The 20,175-nt window shown below is 34.3% G+C and overlaps 1 protein-coding gene across 2 annotated transcripts in view; it reads left to right on the top strand.

The window, feature by feature from the left end:
- Positions 1-522: 522 nt before the first annotated feature.
- The window catches only part of SPINK5 (serine peptidase inhibitor Kazal type 5), a 75,166-nt gene continuing 55,513 nt past the window's right edge, over positions 523-20,175 (top strand). Inside the window, exons 1-4 of one of the 2 annotated variants that reach the window (XM_031027365.2) lie at positions 523-866; positions 2,177-2,202; positions 6,072-6,199; positions 7,860-7,932. In XM_031027365.2, coding sequence (XP_030883225.2) covers positions 812-866; positions 2,177-2,202; positions 6,072-6,199; positions 7,860-7,932 — 282 coding nt within the window. In that variant the 5' untranslated portion in view covers positions 523-811. The remainder of the gene's footprint in view (positions 867-2,176; positions 2,203-6,071; positions 6,200-7,859; positions 7,933-20,175) is intronic. The other variant, XM_006732624.2, reaches the window with a different exon arrangement.

Below are 20,175 nucleotides of genomic sequence, written 5' to 3'. Positions count from 1 at the left end.
GTTATGTGCAAGCTTTGATTTCACATAGTTTCTGCCTTTATCAGTGTGTGATGGAAGCAGTGTATGGAGTTAAATAAAAAGTGATCTTCCTCAAGTACCACCTCTGCCTCTTCCATCTAAACTATGTGCTCTTGGGAAAGTCATTGTCTTTTTTCTGGATTTTGGCTTCACCATGTACTCAGTGTTAAAATCTTGCTGGGTTATGTCTTTGAGTTGTTCACTCTAACTTGTACATGAGTCTGTGGCACTGAATTGAGACCCTTCAAAACACCTGCAGATGGAAGCAAGAAGAATTCTAGCTTCTCTTACTCTCAGCAACTTTCTCCAGATATGGGAATCTGTAAGTCTCTACCTGACTAGTAGGATAACTCATCTGTCTTCTTTCCTCCCCTCCCACTTATGAAGGGAGCCCAGTTAGAAACATGTTTGTCTGCAAAGTTATATGTCTGGTCTTGGTGAAGAATTCAGTTCTTACATAGGAGTATGGAGTGTTAAACTTTATAATAGAGTTCTTGGACTCAATCTATTGCCTTTTGGGGGAGGTATCATGAAAACATATCAGAACTGTGGAAATAGACATTATCTGTTCAGATCTGCCACCTTGACAGGATGCTCAAGGATGGAAACTAAATTGATGTGGTATATTAAGTCTAGCATGACCTAGAACAACTGGTTTTGTAATGTTGGTTGTTATTGTGGGTGTCACCAAGTATATAAAAAGTGAGCTGCATCTCCATGGGTTCAGTCTTAGAGCACCAGCTGGTGAGCAATGCCCAGAGCCGTCTTGTAATCGACTTACATCATCTTCAACATGAAGATAGCCAAAGTGCCAATGCTTCTGACCCTGGCCCTTTGTCTCATACAAGGTGAGCAATTTGCATGGAATCTAAGCCTCTTCGACACATGGCAAAGCCCTGGGCAGGGACTTGTCTCCCTCCCCCTACTCCTCAAATATGTGTATATATGTAAGTATGTTTGTGTGATTGTATGTATGTGTGTATGTATAGTCTTGAAATATCTAACCAGACACAGAGTTTTGAAGAATTATATATGTGGCTTAATAATTATGTTGTTAACTTTAGAACTGGCAAATAGTTTGACATAATCTGAATTTTTATCCATGAGAAATCCTTCTATTAATTCTATATTGGTTCTGAAAGCTAATAGATTCTTCTTCATCTTCCTCTCACCAAGCATATTCATTCATACTGTTGGAAATTATATATACTGTACATATAGATGATACTAAGCTTATCAATTCATACTGATAGGAATTATGCATATAATAGATATTTAAAACTTAGATGTATATTTTATAAATAATACTATATTTATAAACTATTAAAAATCAAATTTAATCATCTATTCTTATTTTAAAGTAGTAATGCCTTCTAGCATATTTTATTTTTGTGTTACCAAATCCTAAATGGATTGAAAGCATATCTCCTAAAAGGTAAGAGACTTTTGTGGGAAGTAGAAGGTAGTTTTTTGTATTTGTTATTTGAATTTGAAGGGAACATGAATTTCCTAGGCTCAATCTTGTTCTGAAGCATTTGTATTTTTTAAAAGAAAATCTCAGAGATGGAGAGTCAGGAGATCATTATACATAAATGATGCCCACTTTCCTAAAATAAGTGCGTAAGTACAAAAGGGAGTCTGCTAATGAGAGAGTATAATAGCCTATGATTTTAATTAATCTTGATTTTTGTCAGATCTTTGAGTTTTGTAGCTCTAATAAGGAGACAAGTTTGCCAGAATTCAGAAACTTTCATTTTATGTGCACTATGATATAAACTTTATGCTACATTATACTTTCAAATTATAATTGACATGATATATTTGTTATATTATAATTTTAAAAGAGGTCTGCCGTACTTTGCTGTGAAAGGATCTCTTTGAAATTAGATATTTTGAAGGGGGTAAGAAAGTACATGAGTATTGTTTTCCAAAGTAATTAGACTTTTATGAGTGACTAGACCTCTGTGAGTACATGTACTGATTTCCTGGTGCAGTGCCCCCATTTTATTTGCCATGGTAAATTTTAACGTGTTCAAAAGCAATTTGTGGTTTTATAACATGCAGTCATTAAAATAAGCAAGGCACTACACTGAGTGAATTGTTTATTTGTTGAATATTTTGCATTCCCTTAACTTAAGTTTCTGTATTTTTGTCCCAGATGCTGCCAGTGAGGATGAAAATCAGGTTAGTCCTGCTTTTTCTGTTCATTGAATCCATTCCAAAATCTGTAAGGAAAAATGGCCTGTGACCAACACCTTCACATTAATAATACAGACATATTATACTGATAGGTACTAATAGCTTTTGTTAAAAACACAGAAACAGGTCTTTATGAAGGAAGACATGAATCACACACAGACACAGAAACACACACACATACACATCAATGTATTAATGATGATGGATGCCTGCAAGAGGCAACCTACCATGCTAAAGGAGTGCTTTCAAATTCCATAAACAAAGCAGTGAATTAGCATTGTCAGATTTAATAGCCGAAAAAGCCATAACAAACATAGAAAGCAGAAATATGTGTAAATGGGTTGTCTGTACCTTGTATATGGTCATTGTCTATATTTCATTCAGTAAATATTTACTGAGTATCTATCATTTGTTAGACCCTGTTTGAGTTGTTGGGGATATTGGAAAATAAAGAAAATAGACAAGAGTCCTCCCCTTGTGGAGCTTACGTATTAGTGGAGGAAAACAGATAAGTTAATGAGTAAATTAGTAAAATATATAGCACATTAAATGATGACTAATGCTAGGAGGAAAATGAAGCAGAATGGAAGATAGGAATTTCTGGGGATGAGGTGATATCAGTTCTTCTTAGGATACTCAAGTAAGTATTCTCTGAAAAGATAGTATTAGACCAAGGATCTGGAGGTAGTAAGTCCTGAAGATTTTTGCAGGTGACAGAAGACCAGGGAGAAAAATCTGGGATGATAGAGGCCTTGGCTCAGGAGGGTGCTTAGCCAATTCTCAGAGATCTTTTGTTTGAACAATAAAAGAATCATTTTCTCTAGAAGTTAATTTTTTTATCTATTTGGGAAAAAAAAGTCCAGAGCCAAATACACACACACACACACACACACCCCTATGCCATTAATTCAGCACTTAAAATAGTGCTAGGTATATAGGAAATATGTGCTATGTCTCTTAAAAGCCATGAACATTAAAATAATAAACCAGTAAAACAATGCTTTTCTATAATGAAACTCTTAGAACTATTGTTAAAATGCTCTCTTGTTATATTTTAGTGTAACATTTTTTTAAAGAAACATTTCAGGAATGTTCTAGAAAATTTCATTGTAGTTTATATAATTTCATCTAAATTTGCTGTGTAAGGAGAGGTTCAAAAACCTTTATGAAATAAATAGAGTAGTAGAGTAGAGTAGAAAAAATGTTGGATTGGGGGAATCAAAGATCATGCTTACTTGCATGTTTTATACTGGCAAAAAGAAGAGTATTGTGTAAATCTCACTGTGCATGAAGTCATAATTTTCTTTTTCAGAGTCTTTGATAATGGGTGGTGATTCTGGTGGATATTTTTAATTTTGCAACTGTGACTTTTTATACCATTAAACTCGATTTCACTGGAAAATAGTTTAAAAATAAATTTAGCCACCCTTTATGTTGGCATAAGCAAGAACACAAAGAAATAAATATGTCTCTGGAAATATTTCTTACAACAGTCTTTGTATATTTCATCAGAAGTGAAAACTATTGATTTAGTCTTTCTTATGGTGCTGGAATTTTTGTTTTCCAAATTCAGTAGCTTGAGTTCTTACTAGTGCCACAAAAGCCTGTTAAATATTATAAACGTGAGCCAGCACAGCACAGAAAAGCACTGTAGTGCCCTGCAAGGATCTTTACCATATACCTAAATTTGTCATCACAGAAGAGTTATTATAAAGCCAAAAGGAGCTTGTTGGTACCCTAACACAGAGTGGGGGTGATGCCAGCTACTGGGGGATTTTACTATGCTGCTGAAGGAGGGTCGGTAGAAGACAATGGGCCAGTAAAGGAAGGAGTTTGGCCCTGGAGGGCCTTAGTTTTTCTGGGACATGTGGAGAAAACACAAACAACAGCAACAATAACAAAACAAAACAAAATGGAAACAAGCCAAAAGACTGCAAGTAAACACTTGCTAAAAAGTGATCTCCCCACCTCAGGATGCCTTTTTGGTGTAGATCTGCTCTTCTTTTAACCCTCTCTCATGGTTGGGTAATGGAGAGGACATTCCTTCTTTCCCAGAGAAAACCCACCTCTTGCTTTCAATTTGTATGGCCTTTTCCTGTTTGCCAAGAGAATACGTTGGATTATTTCATCACTCAGAAAAACAGCATTGAGTTCTATCTTAACTAATTATAATTAATCTTAACCTCTCTGGGTCTTGGTTGTCCATCTGTAAAAAAAAAAAAAAAAAAAAAAAGGCGGGTCTTTCTAGAAATTAGGCATTCATGTCATTGTGACACTGGAGAAGTCCAATTCAGGAATTATCCTCATTGGTAATGTTCTTTTTCAACTGACCACTGAAAACTATAAAAAGCTTCATTCTAGTGTTTCATGAATCTTTGTTTTCAATACTTTCTTAAGACCTGCCTCACAAGGGATATGTTTCTATCATAAAAAACACCAGGCTCCTCTCTGATTCTATGACAAAGTTTTATCTAGACTATGTAGAATCAGTTATATCTGGCAAGCTAAGCAGTAACTTGCAATGTTGGCATAAGATATTGTAAAGTCAGAGACCAGACACATCTCAAGAGGCCCAGTCGTCAGACTGTTGCCAGAAATTATTGCTGGGCTACTCAGATAAGATCACTGGCTGGTGATAATAATTTTAGAGATATTTTGGTAGGTCACCCCACTGGCAGAATTTCCCAGGGCTGGTCTCTGATATTATTTATTTATTCTTCTTCACCATTAATCATTCTGCAAGGGCTACCAACTGCCTCCCATGTTTAAGAGGCTAGGTGAAGTACATCATTATCCATTCGATGGTAAGCACAGTTTAGGCAAGGATGCTTCTGCTTTATTGCTATATCCATGCACCTAGCTATATCCGTGTCACCTAGCAAAGTAAATTAATACCATAATGAAGTTTTGTAGACTGATTTAATGATTATTATAAAGATATAAGAGGCTGGACAGAATTCTTTTTTTTTATTTCAATTATTTAACATATAGTGTATTATTAGTTTCAGAGGATGAGTTCAGCGATTCATCAGTTGTGTAAAACACCCAGGGCTCCTTACATCACATGCCCTCCTTAATGCCCATCACCCTGTTACCCCATTTTTTATTTTTTGGCAAAATCAAAATAAAACCAAAAAACCACATAACTTAGATTCCAAAGGCTTGCTCTAAAGGCCCACTGGATTTTCTAAACTAATAGGGAGTATAACATATTAAATCAGTACTTTGCGAGATAGTGCAAATGCACCATTGATTTTAAGAGGGACATATAGCAAGGCTTCCATAAAATATATTGACTTAACCTTTTCAGCAATCTTTTTGTGTTCCTTTTGGCAGCAATTATTGACCTACTGTGTACTAGGTATTTTATATGTGTCATATTCCAATAATAGTAATCACAACAATAATAAAAAAGGAGAAAGAAGAGGGGGGAGGATAATGTAATTATTGATTATGTACTATGTGTCAGGCACTTTGAAAGTTATACATACTTAGAATATTTAATCCTCACAATACGTATGGAACATATGAAATTATATCCTCTATTTTTACAGATAGGATAAGTTAGCCATTGAGAAGTTAATTTGCTATGGCTATTGGGCTTGTAAACTACAACCCTGGAATATAAGGTCAAGTCTTTCCATTTCACTAATTGTTTTTGGAAGAAAGCTTATTAAGTAGATGGACAATCCAGTCATTGTTTTTGTTTATGTTATTTGTGTAGACTGAGTGAATGGCTTCTATACAAAGCAGGTATTGGTCTTTCAATAGTATTGCTCAAGGAAGTTCTTAGAAGGTAAAGTCTTGCTTTGATGAGATCTCAGTAAACACGCTTTTTTTCATCTTTTCCTTAGGAAACGTGTGATCAGTATCGGGCATTAATGAAAAATGGAAAATTATTTTGTTCCCAAGATAAAAAACTTTTTCAGAGCCCTGATGGAATAGCCTTCATCAACAGATGTGCCACGTGCAAAATGATATTGTGAGTAAAAGTCCTCTTGAAGTGTTTGAGTTCCCAGCTATTCTCTGGACCAGTAAATGTATTCTTTTTATATTCTGTCAAATATATTTTTCTAACTCTAAAAGATTAAATAAAAATGCTTAGCAGATCACTCTGATACCTCTTATCAGGTGAAGTTGGATAAGTGCCACCTACCAGAAAAGATTTTAATGATCACTCAAATGGTATTCCAAAGCATTCCAGAGGGTCCAGGGTTAATACCTTATGTAGCACTTAATAGTCTTTTGAGGAAGTAGCTCCAATTTGAGTTTCCTGACTCTGAGAAAAAAAGAATTCTTAATTCTTGTTAAGCCCTGACTCTGTTGTGTCCTCGGGACTAAGAAAAGCCCCCCCGGGAAAGATGCCAAACTCTCCTTATGGCAGCCAACCAGTAGAAAGACTTTAGCAGGACACACCCTGATCCTGTGAGTTGCCAGCGTCTTTAGACATTTCGGATTATGCTAGGATGACATAGTCTAAAGAACTGATTTTAGCTTGCACCTCCCTGCAGCTCAGGAAGGGTGAGTGTCCTGGAGGTTTACTGACATCTATGCAGTGCTTCTTAGCTTCTTTCCTTCTCTTCAGTGACACCCAAAGGTGAAAAAAGGCTTGTTATCCATTGAAAATCCTCAAATCAGAGTGTTCTAATCTGTTTTTGAACAAGGAGGTCATCTTTAATTTGTGACCACCATCAAAACTTCATCACTGATACTAAGCTTATCCATTCAAGATAATTGTGTTGTTCTAATTAGCTTTTTAAATGCCAGGGAGTATGTTTCAGGGGATTTAATTTGATCTAGTCAATAATATTGGGATAATGAAGCTGTGATCACACATGCTGCGCCTAGTGAAGAAATTGTGGAAGATGGAGGAAGAAGGGCAAGATTTAGGGGATGGGGATGAGGGAGACCCAGGGCAAGCTGAGCAATTTTTTCTTATTCTCTTGAAAGCTGAATGTAAACCAGCAGATGTATTATTTACTATAAAGCTTCCTTCTTGTTATATAGGGTGTCTTGAAAGGGGACTGAAACTATGAATATAGTACATTTACTGAAAAATAATTTAAAACAAAAATAAACTGCCTTGAGACATATAAGACAGGTTATCTATTTGAAGTCATTAACTCAAGTATTGTTTTTATTACCTATTTAACTTACGTTGGAAAAATCTTGGTTTCTTAAACTGGAAAGGACATGTACAAGGCATAAAAGCTCTCCTTAAATTTCTGAGTTTGCTCTGTGGGACCTTACAGTTTAGAACCAGAACCAAAACAGGCAGATAGATTTTGGTTCAGTGTGAATATGGTATTTCGAAGAGACTATTCCAACGATGGCAGAGATGGCTTTTAGAGTTGGTTACCACCTGGATGTTGGAAGCTTTTAAAGGGGTCGGGGAGTAGTCTGTTGGTTGTGCGGTTAAAGGTAGAGATTCTTGCCTCCTGTAGAGCCATGTCTGAGATATTTTTCAGCACTGAGGAGAGACTTATGGTACCTGAGCTAATTTCTGCATGTACCACCTCCACATCTGCTACACTAGATTGAGCTGAGGAAAAGAGTCAAAATTAAGGTTGACATGTATGCTAAATCTTTCCCCCAAATTGGGAAAGCATGTCTAAGCTATGCTACTTCCTGCTGTCTTCCAGGGAAAAAGACGCAAAATCCCAGAAAAGGGCCGGCTATTTAACAAGAGCCTCCCCGGCCACTGCCCCAGAAGAGGTGAGATTATTTGAAGTCAACTTGTTGTAATTGCTTTCAAGATTATGTTTGACTCTATTTAGAGCTATCTGTTTATTTCCTAATTACTAGGTCATACCTGTTGTGAAGCCAACTGCTTAGAAGGGAGGGAACATGGCTTAGTCCAGGGGTAGGCTAAATCTCTGGTACATCTTGTCCGTATGCCCAACCCATGACCCAACTCTCAGAAAACACTCAGGGCACTGACAGACACTAAGAGGTGGAGTAAGTCAGTGTGATGTCTGCCTTCCATGGTCATTTCTCATTCTTCCTGTCCTGTCTCAGCTTCAACAAGAACCTTCATGGAACTATCAGAACTAATTTCAAATGTCAGAATTCTTACTTACTGTCTGTATCACTTGGACAATTTATGTATCTCTGGGGTCTCATTTTTTTCATCCATGAAAAGGAATGTGGATCAAATGAGAAACTAACTTTAAAAAGCCAAATACAGTGTTTAACATATGTTAGCAAGCATCTGATTCATTTTATTTCTTTTTTCTTTTACTTCCTACTGCATGTCCTTTCTGATACCTAGAGAGTTTCCCTAACTCAACTAGAGTTGCTTATTTATATCTATTTTGCACTTTGGAAAACAGGCTAATATTTGTTTGAGAAAACTATTCTGTGGTTAAAAAATGGTTTTTAATAAAAAATGGAATAAAATGAAAGAAACCATACAGATGCAAGCCCCCACACAATGATTTCACTTTGTAATTTTTTAAATTTCTACAAAAAAATAAAAATCCTAGACCCGGACTGAGGGAAATTTCTGGCCTACACTGTGTCACAGTAAGCTGTTGACCAAGCTGGGGGTTATCACTAGGAATCCTGACAACTATTCATATCACCCCAGGTCTCCTGGGTAGTTTCTTCTTTCTGTTCCTCCTCTCCTGTCCCTGACACATAATTAAAACAATCAGTCAGGGGAGACACACCCAAATTACTGTAACATCCCTGGACTTACCAAGCTAAAATTTTCCCCGTCAGTGTTACTTAGGAATGTCTGAGAATCTTAGCCTCCACAGTAAATCTACTCAACCACATTCTTTGCTTGAACTCAACTGGTTTCACTTTTTTTTTTTTTAAGATTTTATTTATTTATTTGAGAGAGAGACTGAGATAGAGAGAGCATGAGAGGGGGGAGGGTCAGAGGGAGAAGCAGACCCCCCGCTGAGCAGGGAGCCCGATGCGGGACTCGATCCCGGTACTCCAGGATCATGACCTGAGCCGAAGGCAGTCGCCTAACCAACTGAGCCACCCAGGCGCCCTCAACTGGTTTCACTTTTAAAACAATAACACAGTCACCGCTCAATTCGTCAGTCACTGCAAATGCTTTATCTGAGCAACAGCGAGCAGCTTCTGTGCTCTACAAAATCTCTGAAGATCAGAAAATTTCCTGGTAAGTTCCAATTCTGCCTTTAGCTGTCACATTTAGAGAGAGGCTCATTCACTAAGGTCTATTCTCCTTCTCCACCCTCTCCTCCCCATCTTTTTCCTTCATGAGAAACTGATCAATGATGTTTTAAGATATAAAACACAAACCAATGACAAATGAAAAAATGAAATACACATACATACCAATTCTAACAAAACTATTTCTAAATATTGCTAGTCAGATGTAAATGTTGAATTTTAATCAAATAAGATTTTTAAGAAATAAAATTTTGGAATTCTAAAACATTATACCTTTCTGTTATCATTTTGTGCCTGAGTTATAATTTTTACCTCTTAAGTCATGATTACTTGTTTTGCTACCTAGGAATGTACTTACAAATTAAGGTAGTCCATATTTGGCTGCAGGCCCTTCGGGTAATTTCTGTTTAGACTTTTACTTGTTTGTGTTTGAATGAGTTCATGTTATTACACTATTTTTGTTGTTACTTTCCCCCATAAGAGAGAAAAATCTACTACTTTCTCTGCTTAGATTCCTCCCATCAAAAATCAACCCTGATGCTCACTTTCAGAATAAGGTGCTCTTCCTGTTCAAGAATTTTCCTCCTACAGACAGCCTTTCTCACTTGCATCGTCAATTTCTTCTTCACTAGTATGTCATTTTTTCACTTTCCAACTCTAATATCCAATCCATTTACAACTCTCATTGGTATTGTCTCCAAAGTCTATCTCAAATATGACTTTTTTTCACCATTTTCATTTTTATCACCCATAGTCCAATTCCTCATAATCTTTAATGTATTTGGTCCATGTAGAGAATTTTATTTTTTAAATTGATTGATTCATTTATTCAATGTTTCTCGTTGATGTAGGTTGCCAACTATGTAGGATATTAAGTTCATATGTGTGTATATGTGTGCTTCTGAGTTCCCTAGTCTGTTCAGATGAGCTCATTGCTTTAATAATTAATAAGGCAGGTCCCCTTTCTTAATTCATCTTTTTCCAAGTTCACTTACCTATACATAGACATATATTTTCCCATATACTAGAAATAAAAAGTTTATTGAGTTTATGTAAAATCCAACTTGAGTTTGGGAACCCAAAGTGATTAGGGATACAAAGAATTTATCAATTAATTTGAGTAAAATTGACCTTTTTATAATATTAGCTTGCCCAACTCAAGAACACAGAATACCTTATCATTAATTCATAATAATTTCTGTCTACTTTATGAAATCTATTAAGTATTCTCCACAGATTTTTATAATTTTTGCTAATACCTAGAAAATTTGTCATTTTATTGATATTTTGTTTGGTATTTTGTTGTTTATGGTATTTCTATCTGGTTATTGTTGGTATAGACAAATTCTATTGATTTCTACAGGTTGATCTTACATTGAACAGCTTTATGATATCTTGTGTTGATTCTGATAGTTTATTAATTCTATCATTTTTTTCTTGGTAGTTGATCACATTATCTGCATAAAAGGAGATAATAGGTGTTTTATAACTTCCTTTTCCATTTTCTCACTCCTTTATTTCTTTTTCTTTTCTTATATCATTGGCCAGGATCTAGAATTCCATAGTTAAACAGTAGTGATGATAATGAATATCAGCTTGCCCTCTCTTCATATATTAAAAGGAATATATCTAGAGTTTCTCCATTAACTATGCTTACTGTAGGTGTTTTATAAATAAACTTTAGCAAGTTTAGAAAATTCCTTTCTGTTCTTAATCTCCTGAATCTCTTTTGATCATTACCAAATGTCTTTTCTACAACTGTTAAAATAATTTTCTGATTTTTCTTTTTCAGTCTATTAATGTAATAAATTTCTTGATAAATTTGCTTATGTTAAACTATTAATATTTTCTTAGGGTAAATCATACTTAACCATAATACATTTTTAATACACTGTTGAATTTGGATAGTTAGTATTTCATTTAGAAAATTTGAAACTATTTTCATAAGTAAAACGAGTGTATACTTTTCTCTTTTTAATTATTCTTGTCTGGTTTTGAAATCAATATAAAATTACCCTGAGAGGTAGCACCTAAGGTTATGGCTGAATAAGGAGGTCAGCAAATCCTTTATCCAAAAAACAACTATAAATTGAGACAAAATTGACCAAAACAACCGTTATAGCACTCTGGAAATTGAGTCACTCTGACTAGCCTATGTCACTCTGACAAGCATGTGTGCTTGAAAAACTGCTAAATTTTTAACTGGAACAATGGGGGGTCTGTGATGTTCTTGTTCAGGGATACTCCCATCTCATTTCTGTTGCTTGGTTGGTATGGAGGGTCTACCTTCCTAAGGCAGGCTATGAGGGTCAGGAACTGCACTGTCTTTATTAAAGTAATTTAGAGTAGTGGGCAACAATCATTTCCAGAGATGTTTTCAGTGGCTGTCATGATCTTCAATAAGAGTAAGGATAGTGGCCTAAAGTTATAGCATGGTTGAGGCAAGCCTATTTCTGGCTGAGTTTTCACACATGGGCAGCAGAGAGCAAAGAGGGACCAAGCAATTCACAAAGTTTTAGCTGCATAAGACCGTGCACAAGCACTTAGAAAATACACATGAAGCAGCTCTTTCTGCCCACAGGTCCTGTCCTTGTACTTTAATAAAACCACCTTTTTTGCACCAGAAAAAAAAAAAAGAAAGAAAAAGAAAACACACATGAAAAAATCCCAGTGGAAAGCAAATGCTGGGGTAGATGTAACTATATCCTGAATTTTGAATGCCCTCCCCCATGCAATAGAAGCCTTATTAGCCTGAGGTGTTTGAGCCCAAACTGTGTCTAATCATTGGCCAATCACTAAGTTATAGAGATAGAGAAAGAAAAACCTAGAGAGCCAGTCTTAAAAAAATAAAAGCTATAAACATTTTCATAGCAGACACATCAACAGCTATACACCGTGGGACAGCAAGAAATCAGAGAGCCCAGCCAAAGATGCAAATAAACAATAAAACAACAAAAATAATTTTTATAGTGAAATCATTATCCAAAATTTCCGATCTTCAACAAAAATTACGAAATACGCAAAGTAACTGGAATGTATGACCCATACTCAGGGAAGGAAAAGCCAATGGAAACTATCTAAGTGTCTCTGGATGTTAGATTTCACAAAGACTTGAAGCAGCTATTTTAAAAATGTTCAAATACTAAAGAAAACCATAGTTGGGTAATTAGAGGAAAGTATGACAATGAATAAACAAATAGAAATTTTCAGGAGCTAGAGATGGAGATAGACAAAGGTATATATCTCAAATGGAAATTCTGGAGTTGACAAGCATACAATTCAGTAGAGAGGTTAAAAGCAGCTTTGAGGTTGCATAAGAAAGAATTTTTATTTTCTTTACTCATTACATTCAAGAATTTCAGCAAGTCCCAAATAGGATAAATATAAAGAGATTGAAACTTAGGCCTATCATGATCAAAATGTTGAAATCAAGAGAAAATTTTTAAAGTGGCAAAAGAAAAATGACACATTCTTTATACTGGTTACAATTAATGACTGGCTTCCCATCTAAAATAGTGAAGGCCAGAAGACAATGGAATGGCATGCTCAAAGTCCTGACAGAAAAAAAAAAATGTTTATCAATATTCTATATCCACCAAGATTAATCTATAAAAATTAAGTCAAGTAAAGATATTTCCAAATCAATGAAATCTGAGAAAATTTGTTGCCTTCAGACCTGTCTTACTAAGTCATAATAAGGGTAGTCCTTTAGCTGAAAGGAAATGACTCCTAGATAGTAACTTGGACTTCCAGAAAGAAATGAAAAGCACCAGACATGATAAATATATGGTTAATATGAACTACTTTGTAAATATACTTCCCTTATTTTCATCTAGTTTCTTTTTTTTTTTAATTTTTTAAAGATTTTATTTTTTCAAGTAATCTCTACACCCAATGTGGGGCTTGAACTCACAACCCCAAGATCAAGAGTCCCATGCTCTACTGACAGAGTCAGCCGGGTGCCCCTTACCTAGTTTCTTTTAAAGATATAATATTACATAAAGCAATAATTACAATTCTGTTTTATTGGGTATATAGATAAAATATTTAAGATAACTATAGTGCAAAGGGGAATAAAGGAAATAGAGCTGTATTAGGGCAAAGTTTCTATATTTTAACAGAATTAAATATTAATCTGTAATAGATTGTGATAAATTAGGAGGCATATTGCAATTACTAGAGTAACCAGCAAGAAAATGACATATATAATAAATATATAAAATCAACACAAGATTTAAAAAGACACACTAGAAATATTTAACCAAAAAGAAGGCAGTAGTGGAGGAATAAAGAAGTAGAAAAGGACAAGAGCATATTGAAAACAAATAGATATGTAGCAAATATAAATATATCAATAATTATACTAAATGTAAATGATTTAAATATTCCAATCAAAAGGTGGAGATTTTTGTATGATTAAAAAAAGCAACTATAAACTATCTCCATTACATACTCCTTAAATCCAAAGACACAAGAGGTATGAAATGATGAGTGATACCATGTCAAATATAACATGAGGGAGCAGTATTTGCTATATTACCATCTTACAAAATAAACCTTAAAACAAATAATATTATTGGAGACAAATAGGGACATTTTGTAATTTAAAAGTATTAATACACCAGGAGATATAACAATTATAAATGTATATGCTCCTACTAACAGAAGCTCAAAATGTATGAAACTAGATATGCTATAATTAAATGAAGAAATAGACAATTCAACAATAATAGTTAGAAATTTTAATATTCTACTGTTAAAAATTGATAGAACTAGACAAAATATCATCAAAGATATAGAATACTTGAACAACACTAGGGACTAACTGAAATATAGAGAGTGTTTCCCCAATTATTGCGGAAGGTACATTCTTTTCAAGGAACAATGAAACATTCTACAAAAAGACTGAATACTAAATACTAGGATATAAAATATATCTCAATAAATTTAAAAGAATAAAATCATACAAAGTATGTTTTCTGAAAAATAGAGTTGAATAGAAAACCAACAAGAGGAAGAAATTAGGGAAATCCCCAAATATTTGGACAGTAAGAAGTAGAATACTTCTAAATAACTGGTGGATAAAAGAAACAATCTTGAGAGAAATTAGAATATAATTTGAACTGAATAAATACAAAAAACACAATTTGAGACTTATGAGTTTAGCTAAAGCATTGTATAGAGCTTTAAATACCTAAATCAGACAAGAAGAAAGGTCACAAATTAATAATCTTAACTTCTACATTAAGAAACTTAGAAAAAGAAGAGCAAACTAAACATCAACCAAGCAGAAGGAGGGGCATAATAAAGATTAGAGCAGAAATCAATAAAATACAAAACATTAAAATAGTAGAAAGTTAATAAACCAAATGTTTGTTCTTTGAGATTAAAAAGCTGGCAAACCTTTGGACAAATTGACCTAAAAAAAAAAAAAAGTGAGAGAGAGAAAACAAAAATTACCAAAATCAGGAATGAAATATGAAATACCAATATATACCCTAGAGAAATTACAAGGATTATATTAGAATATTATGAACAAATTTGTGCCCAAAAAGTAGACAACTGACATGAAATAGACAAATTCTTAGAAATACATGAATTACTAAAAACTGACCCAAGAGGAAATAAAAAATCAAAATAGATGTATAGCAAATAAACAAATTGAATCCATGATTAAGTGAAAGAAAAGTTCAGATTTTGTTGATGACCCTTACCAAATATTGAAAGAAGAAATAATATTAATCTTTGATAGACTCATTCAGGAAATAGAAGAAATAACACTTACCAGACAGTATTATTTTGATACAAAATCCAAAGGAAGATATCACAACTACAGCAGACTACTGACAAATATTACTCATAAACATACATATAAAAATATTTAACAAAATATTAGCAAACAGAATCCACAACAACAACAACAAAAAGATAAAACCATGACCGAATGGGTATTATTCTAGGAAAGAAAGGTTGGTTTAACAACAGTAAATCTAGTACACCATATTGATAAAGACAAAACTACGTCATTATTTCAATAGATGCAGAAAAGGCATTTAACAAAATCCAACAGTCATTCAAGATAAAAAAAAAACTCTCCCTGTGTCTCTTTCTCTCTCTCTCACACACACACACACACACACACACTCACATGCACAAAAACTACCAATAGTTAAAAACTTCCTCAGCTGATAAAGGGCATCTATGATAAAGCTATAACTAGCATCATACTTAATGGTTAGGGAATGAATACTTTTACCTTAAGACTGAGAAGAAAGTGAAGATGATTGCTCTCATCACTTTTATTCAACACACCACTTCTATTCAACATTGAACCGGAGAGTATAGCCAATATAATAAGGCAAAATTTCTTAATCAGTTAAGGACATTCTGCTTGGAAGGAAAGTAATTGTTTTTCATTGTAGGTACATGATACTATATATAGAAAATCCTAAGCATCCATAAAAAGAAACTAGAGAATGAGTTTAGCAAGAAACTAATAAATGAGTTTAGCAAGATTTCAGTATACAAATCAGTAATGCAAACTCAATTGTATTTGTGTATACTAGCAATGAACAATCCAAAAATTATTATCAAGATGGCAATTCTTCCAAAATTAATCTATAAATTCAACATATCCCCTACAAAAATCCTGGCTTTTTTTTTTTTTTTGGTAGAAATCGACAAGTTGATTTTAATGTTTATGTAGAAATGTTGGGACACCTAACTGTAACTGACTTCAAAACATATTATAAAATGACAGTGAACAAAACAGTGTGTTATTGCTTCAAGGGCAGGCATAAAAATCAGTACAGTGGAATGGAATTGATCTTCTTTACATTTATGGTCAAATATTTGACTAACTTGTCAAGATAAACAAATGCTAGGAAAATTTAATATCCATAAAAATAAATTTAGATTCTTACCTTACATCATCCACAAAAATTAACTCAAAATGGATTAGAGTCTCAAATTTAAGAGCCATAATTATAACATTTCTGGGCTAAAATGTAGCAGAAGAAATTCATGAATTTGGGTTAGACAGAGTTTTTAGATATGAAACCAGAAGGCTGATCCATAAATACAAAATTGCTAAGTTGGACTTTATCAAAATTACAGGCATACTTCATTTTATTGCACTTTGCTTTATTGTGCTTCTCAGACGTTTTCTACAAATTGAAGGTTTGTGGCAATCCTGCATCAAACAAGACTATTGATACCATTTTTCCAATAGTAGTTGCTCATTTTATGTCTCTGTGTCACATCTTGGTAATTCTCATAATATTTCAAAATTTCATTATTATAAGTTTGTTGTGGTTATCTGTGATCAGTGATCTTCAATGGAGAAGTACAATGAGATTAATGTTGTTTTCATGGCCGCTAATGCAACATCTATTCTGCAGCCCATAGATCAAGGAGTAATTTCGACTTTAAGTCTTATTATTTAAGAAACATACTTTGTTAGGCTTTAGCTCCCATAGATAGCAATTTCTCTGATGGCTTTGGGCAAAGTAAATTGAAAACCTCTAGAAAGAATTCACTGTTCTAGATGCCATTATGAACATTCGTGGTTCATGGGAAGAGGTCAAAATACAGTATCAACATTAACAGGAGTTTAGAAGTTGATTCCAACTTTCATGGATGACTTTTAGGGATATAGGACTTCATCAGAGGGGACAACTACAGATGTGGTGGAAATAGTAAGAGAACTAGAATTAGAAATGGAGGCTGATTATGACTGAATTACATTTATCTCATGATAAAATGAACATATGATAAGTCACTTATCTTTTTTAAATATTTTTTTCATTTATTTGGGGGGGCAGGGGGAGGTGCAATGGGAAAGAGAGAATCTCAAGCAGACTCCTCACTGAGTGCACAGGCCAACATGAGACTCCATCCCAGGACCCTGAGATCATGACCTGAGCCAGAACCAAGAGTCAGGCAGCTTAACCAACTGCACCACTTGCACACCCTGAGGAGTCACTTACATGGTTTCTTGAGCTGGAATCTACTCCTGGTGAAGATGCTGTGAAGATTGTTGAAATGACAATAAAAGTTTAGAATATTCCATAAACTTAGTTGAGAAAGCAGTGGCAGGGTTTGAGAAGATTGACTCCAATTTTGAAAGAAGTTCTGCTGTGGGTAAAATGCAGTCAAACGGCATCACATGCCACAGAGAAATCATTCATGAAAGGAAGAGTTCATCGATGTGGCACACTTCATTGTTGCCTTATTTTAAGAAATTGCAACAGCTACACCGACCTTCAGCAACCACCACCCTGATCCGTGAGCAGTCATGAACATCAAAACAAGACCCTCGACTAGCAAAAAGATGAAGACTCACTGAAAATTCAGATGCTGATGAGAAATTTTTAGCAAAAAATGTATCTTTTAATTAAGGTATGTTCATTGTATTTTTTAAACATAATGCTATTGCAAACTTAATAGACTACAGTATAGTATAAACATAACTTTTGCATGTACTGGAAAACCAGAAAATGCATTTGACTTGCCTTATTGCAATATTTGCCTTTTGCAGTGGTCTGGAACCAAACATGCAGTGTCTCCAAAGTATGCCTGTACAAACATTTGGACTTCAAATGAAATCATTGAGACAATAGAAAAGCAAGTATGGACTGGGAGAAAATACTCATATATGGGGTAAAAGACTTCTATCTACAATATGTAAGGAACTCTTACAACTCATTTATAAGAAGATAACTCAATTAGAAGCCATTACACTAAAAACATCTTAATGGCTAGTGAGCACTTAAAAGGATGTTTTACATTATTATTATGTAGGGGCATGCATATTAAAACCACAATGAGGTGCCATTACACACCCACAAGAATGGCTGTAAATCATAAAAACAGAAAATATAGAATGTTGTTAAGGTTGTGGACAAACTGGAACACTTACAGATGGCAGGAAGGAGTATTCAAGAGTGCAACTACATTGGAACACAGTCTGGCAGCTTCTTAAGAAGTGAAACATAAATTTACCATATGACCTAACAAATTTGGTCCTAGGAATCTACCCCATTGAAGTGAAGACATATGTCCATCCGAAGCCAGGCATGTGAATATTCATAACAGCATTCTCTTTAATAATCCAAAACTGGAAACAATCTACATGTCTGAAGGTCCGCTGGTGATGGATAAACAAAATGAGCTACATTTACAGAATGAAATATTATTCAGGAATAAAAGGAAAGTGCCACTGACACTGTTATGACATGGATGAACCTCAGGAATATTATGCAAAGTGCAAGAAGCCAGAATCAAACAGTTGCATCTTTATGATTCCATTTATAAGAAATATCCAGAAAAAGTAAATTTATAGTCAGAAAATTCTGTGGCTGTCTAAGGCTAGAGCTGGGAACGGGGATTAACTATTTACAGTTAATTTACAGGCACAGGGGAAACTCTTAGGGTGACAAATATTCTAAAACTGGGTTATGGTGATGGCCATACAACTCCATAAATTTACCAAAAATCATTGAATTGTACACTTAAAATTCATGAATTTTATGGTATGTAAGTAAAACCTCAATAAAACTGTCTACAATTGTTTTTCAGTTCACATACCTTCTCAATTTTTGGAATAACTTGTAAATTATTATTACTCAATACAAGTTTCCCTTTTTTCTTAACAGTTTAGAAAAATGGATTTTAAAGCTATTAGTACTTGGGCATTTTGGGGAAGGAATATCTCAGACCAGTATATCAATGGGATTAATGCTATTGGTCTGTTCAACTTTTCTTATTAAACCACTGTAGGTATTTTACACTTTTTTTTGTCGCCACATCTCTATTTTGGTTTTCAGATGTTTTAGCATATAGATACTGATAATATGCTTTTATTGTATGTATATCTCAAGTTTTATACAGTTATTTTCAATTATCATTGCATGTATTTTTATTTCCATCTTCTCTTTCTCTTATCAATTGTCATAAAAATCTGAATATCAGCTTTTTTGTTAATCTTCTCAATTATTTTTGTTTTCTGTGTCACTTATACCTATTTCTTTATGTTTGCTCTGCTGCACATTTTGTAATGGATTGAGCAATACCTAGTCTTTAAAATTTTAACTTCTAAGATTCCATGACAAGAGTAGGTGAAGATATTAATGATCATCTATCTCAAGATTTGTGCTGGAAGTGTTTCCATTTGTCATTCTTTGCAAACATTCCTTAATTTTCCTCCCTTCCAAGTAATACATTATTTGATTTTCAAATATATTGCACTTCATCTATTTTAAATTAACTTTGATTTTACTGAATTTTGGGCAGAGAACATAGACCATATGATATCAGTCCTTTGAAATTTTCCTAAGACTTTCTTAGTGGTCTAATAAATATTCCACTTTTATAAGTGTTTCCTATGTCTTGGAAAAAATGTTCATTTGCTGTTCCTTGGATGTAGTTTTCTATAAAAATCTAATGGCTTAAGCATCTTTTTTTTTTTAAAGATTTTATTTATTTATTTGAGAGAGAGAGTGAGAGAGAGAAAGAGCACAAGAGCGGGGAGCAGGAGAAGCAGACCCCCCGCTGAGCAGGGAGCCCGATGTGGGACTCGATCCTGGGACTCCAGGATCATGACCTGAGCCGAAGGCAGTCGCTTAACCAACTGAGCCACCCAGGCGCCCTGGCTTAAGCATCTTAATTTTTTTCTTGATCTATCAATTTCTCAGAAGTATATGCTAAAATCCCTAAGTCCAGTTACTGATTTATCTAATTCTATCACATTTTTTTGGTTGCAGTCTGAAGGAGGTAGAGCCTGTATTATTAAGGGAATGAATGCTCAGT

This window comes from Leptonychotes weddellii, chromosome 7, assembly GCF_054177405.1.
Source record: "Leptonychotes weddellii isolate Sample4059 chromosome 7, ASM5417740v2, whole genome shotgun sequence".
Classification (NCBI taxonomy): domain Eukaryota; kingdom Metazoa; phylum Chordata; class Mammalia; order Carnivora; family Phocidae; genus Leptonychotes; species Leptonychotes weddellii.
This window is presented reverse-complemented; position numbering and strand designations above follow the sequence as displayed.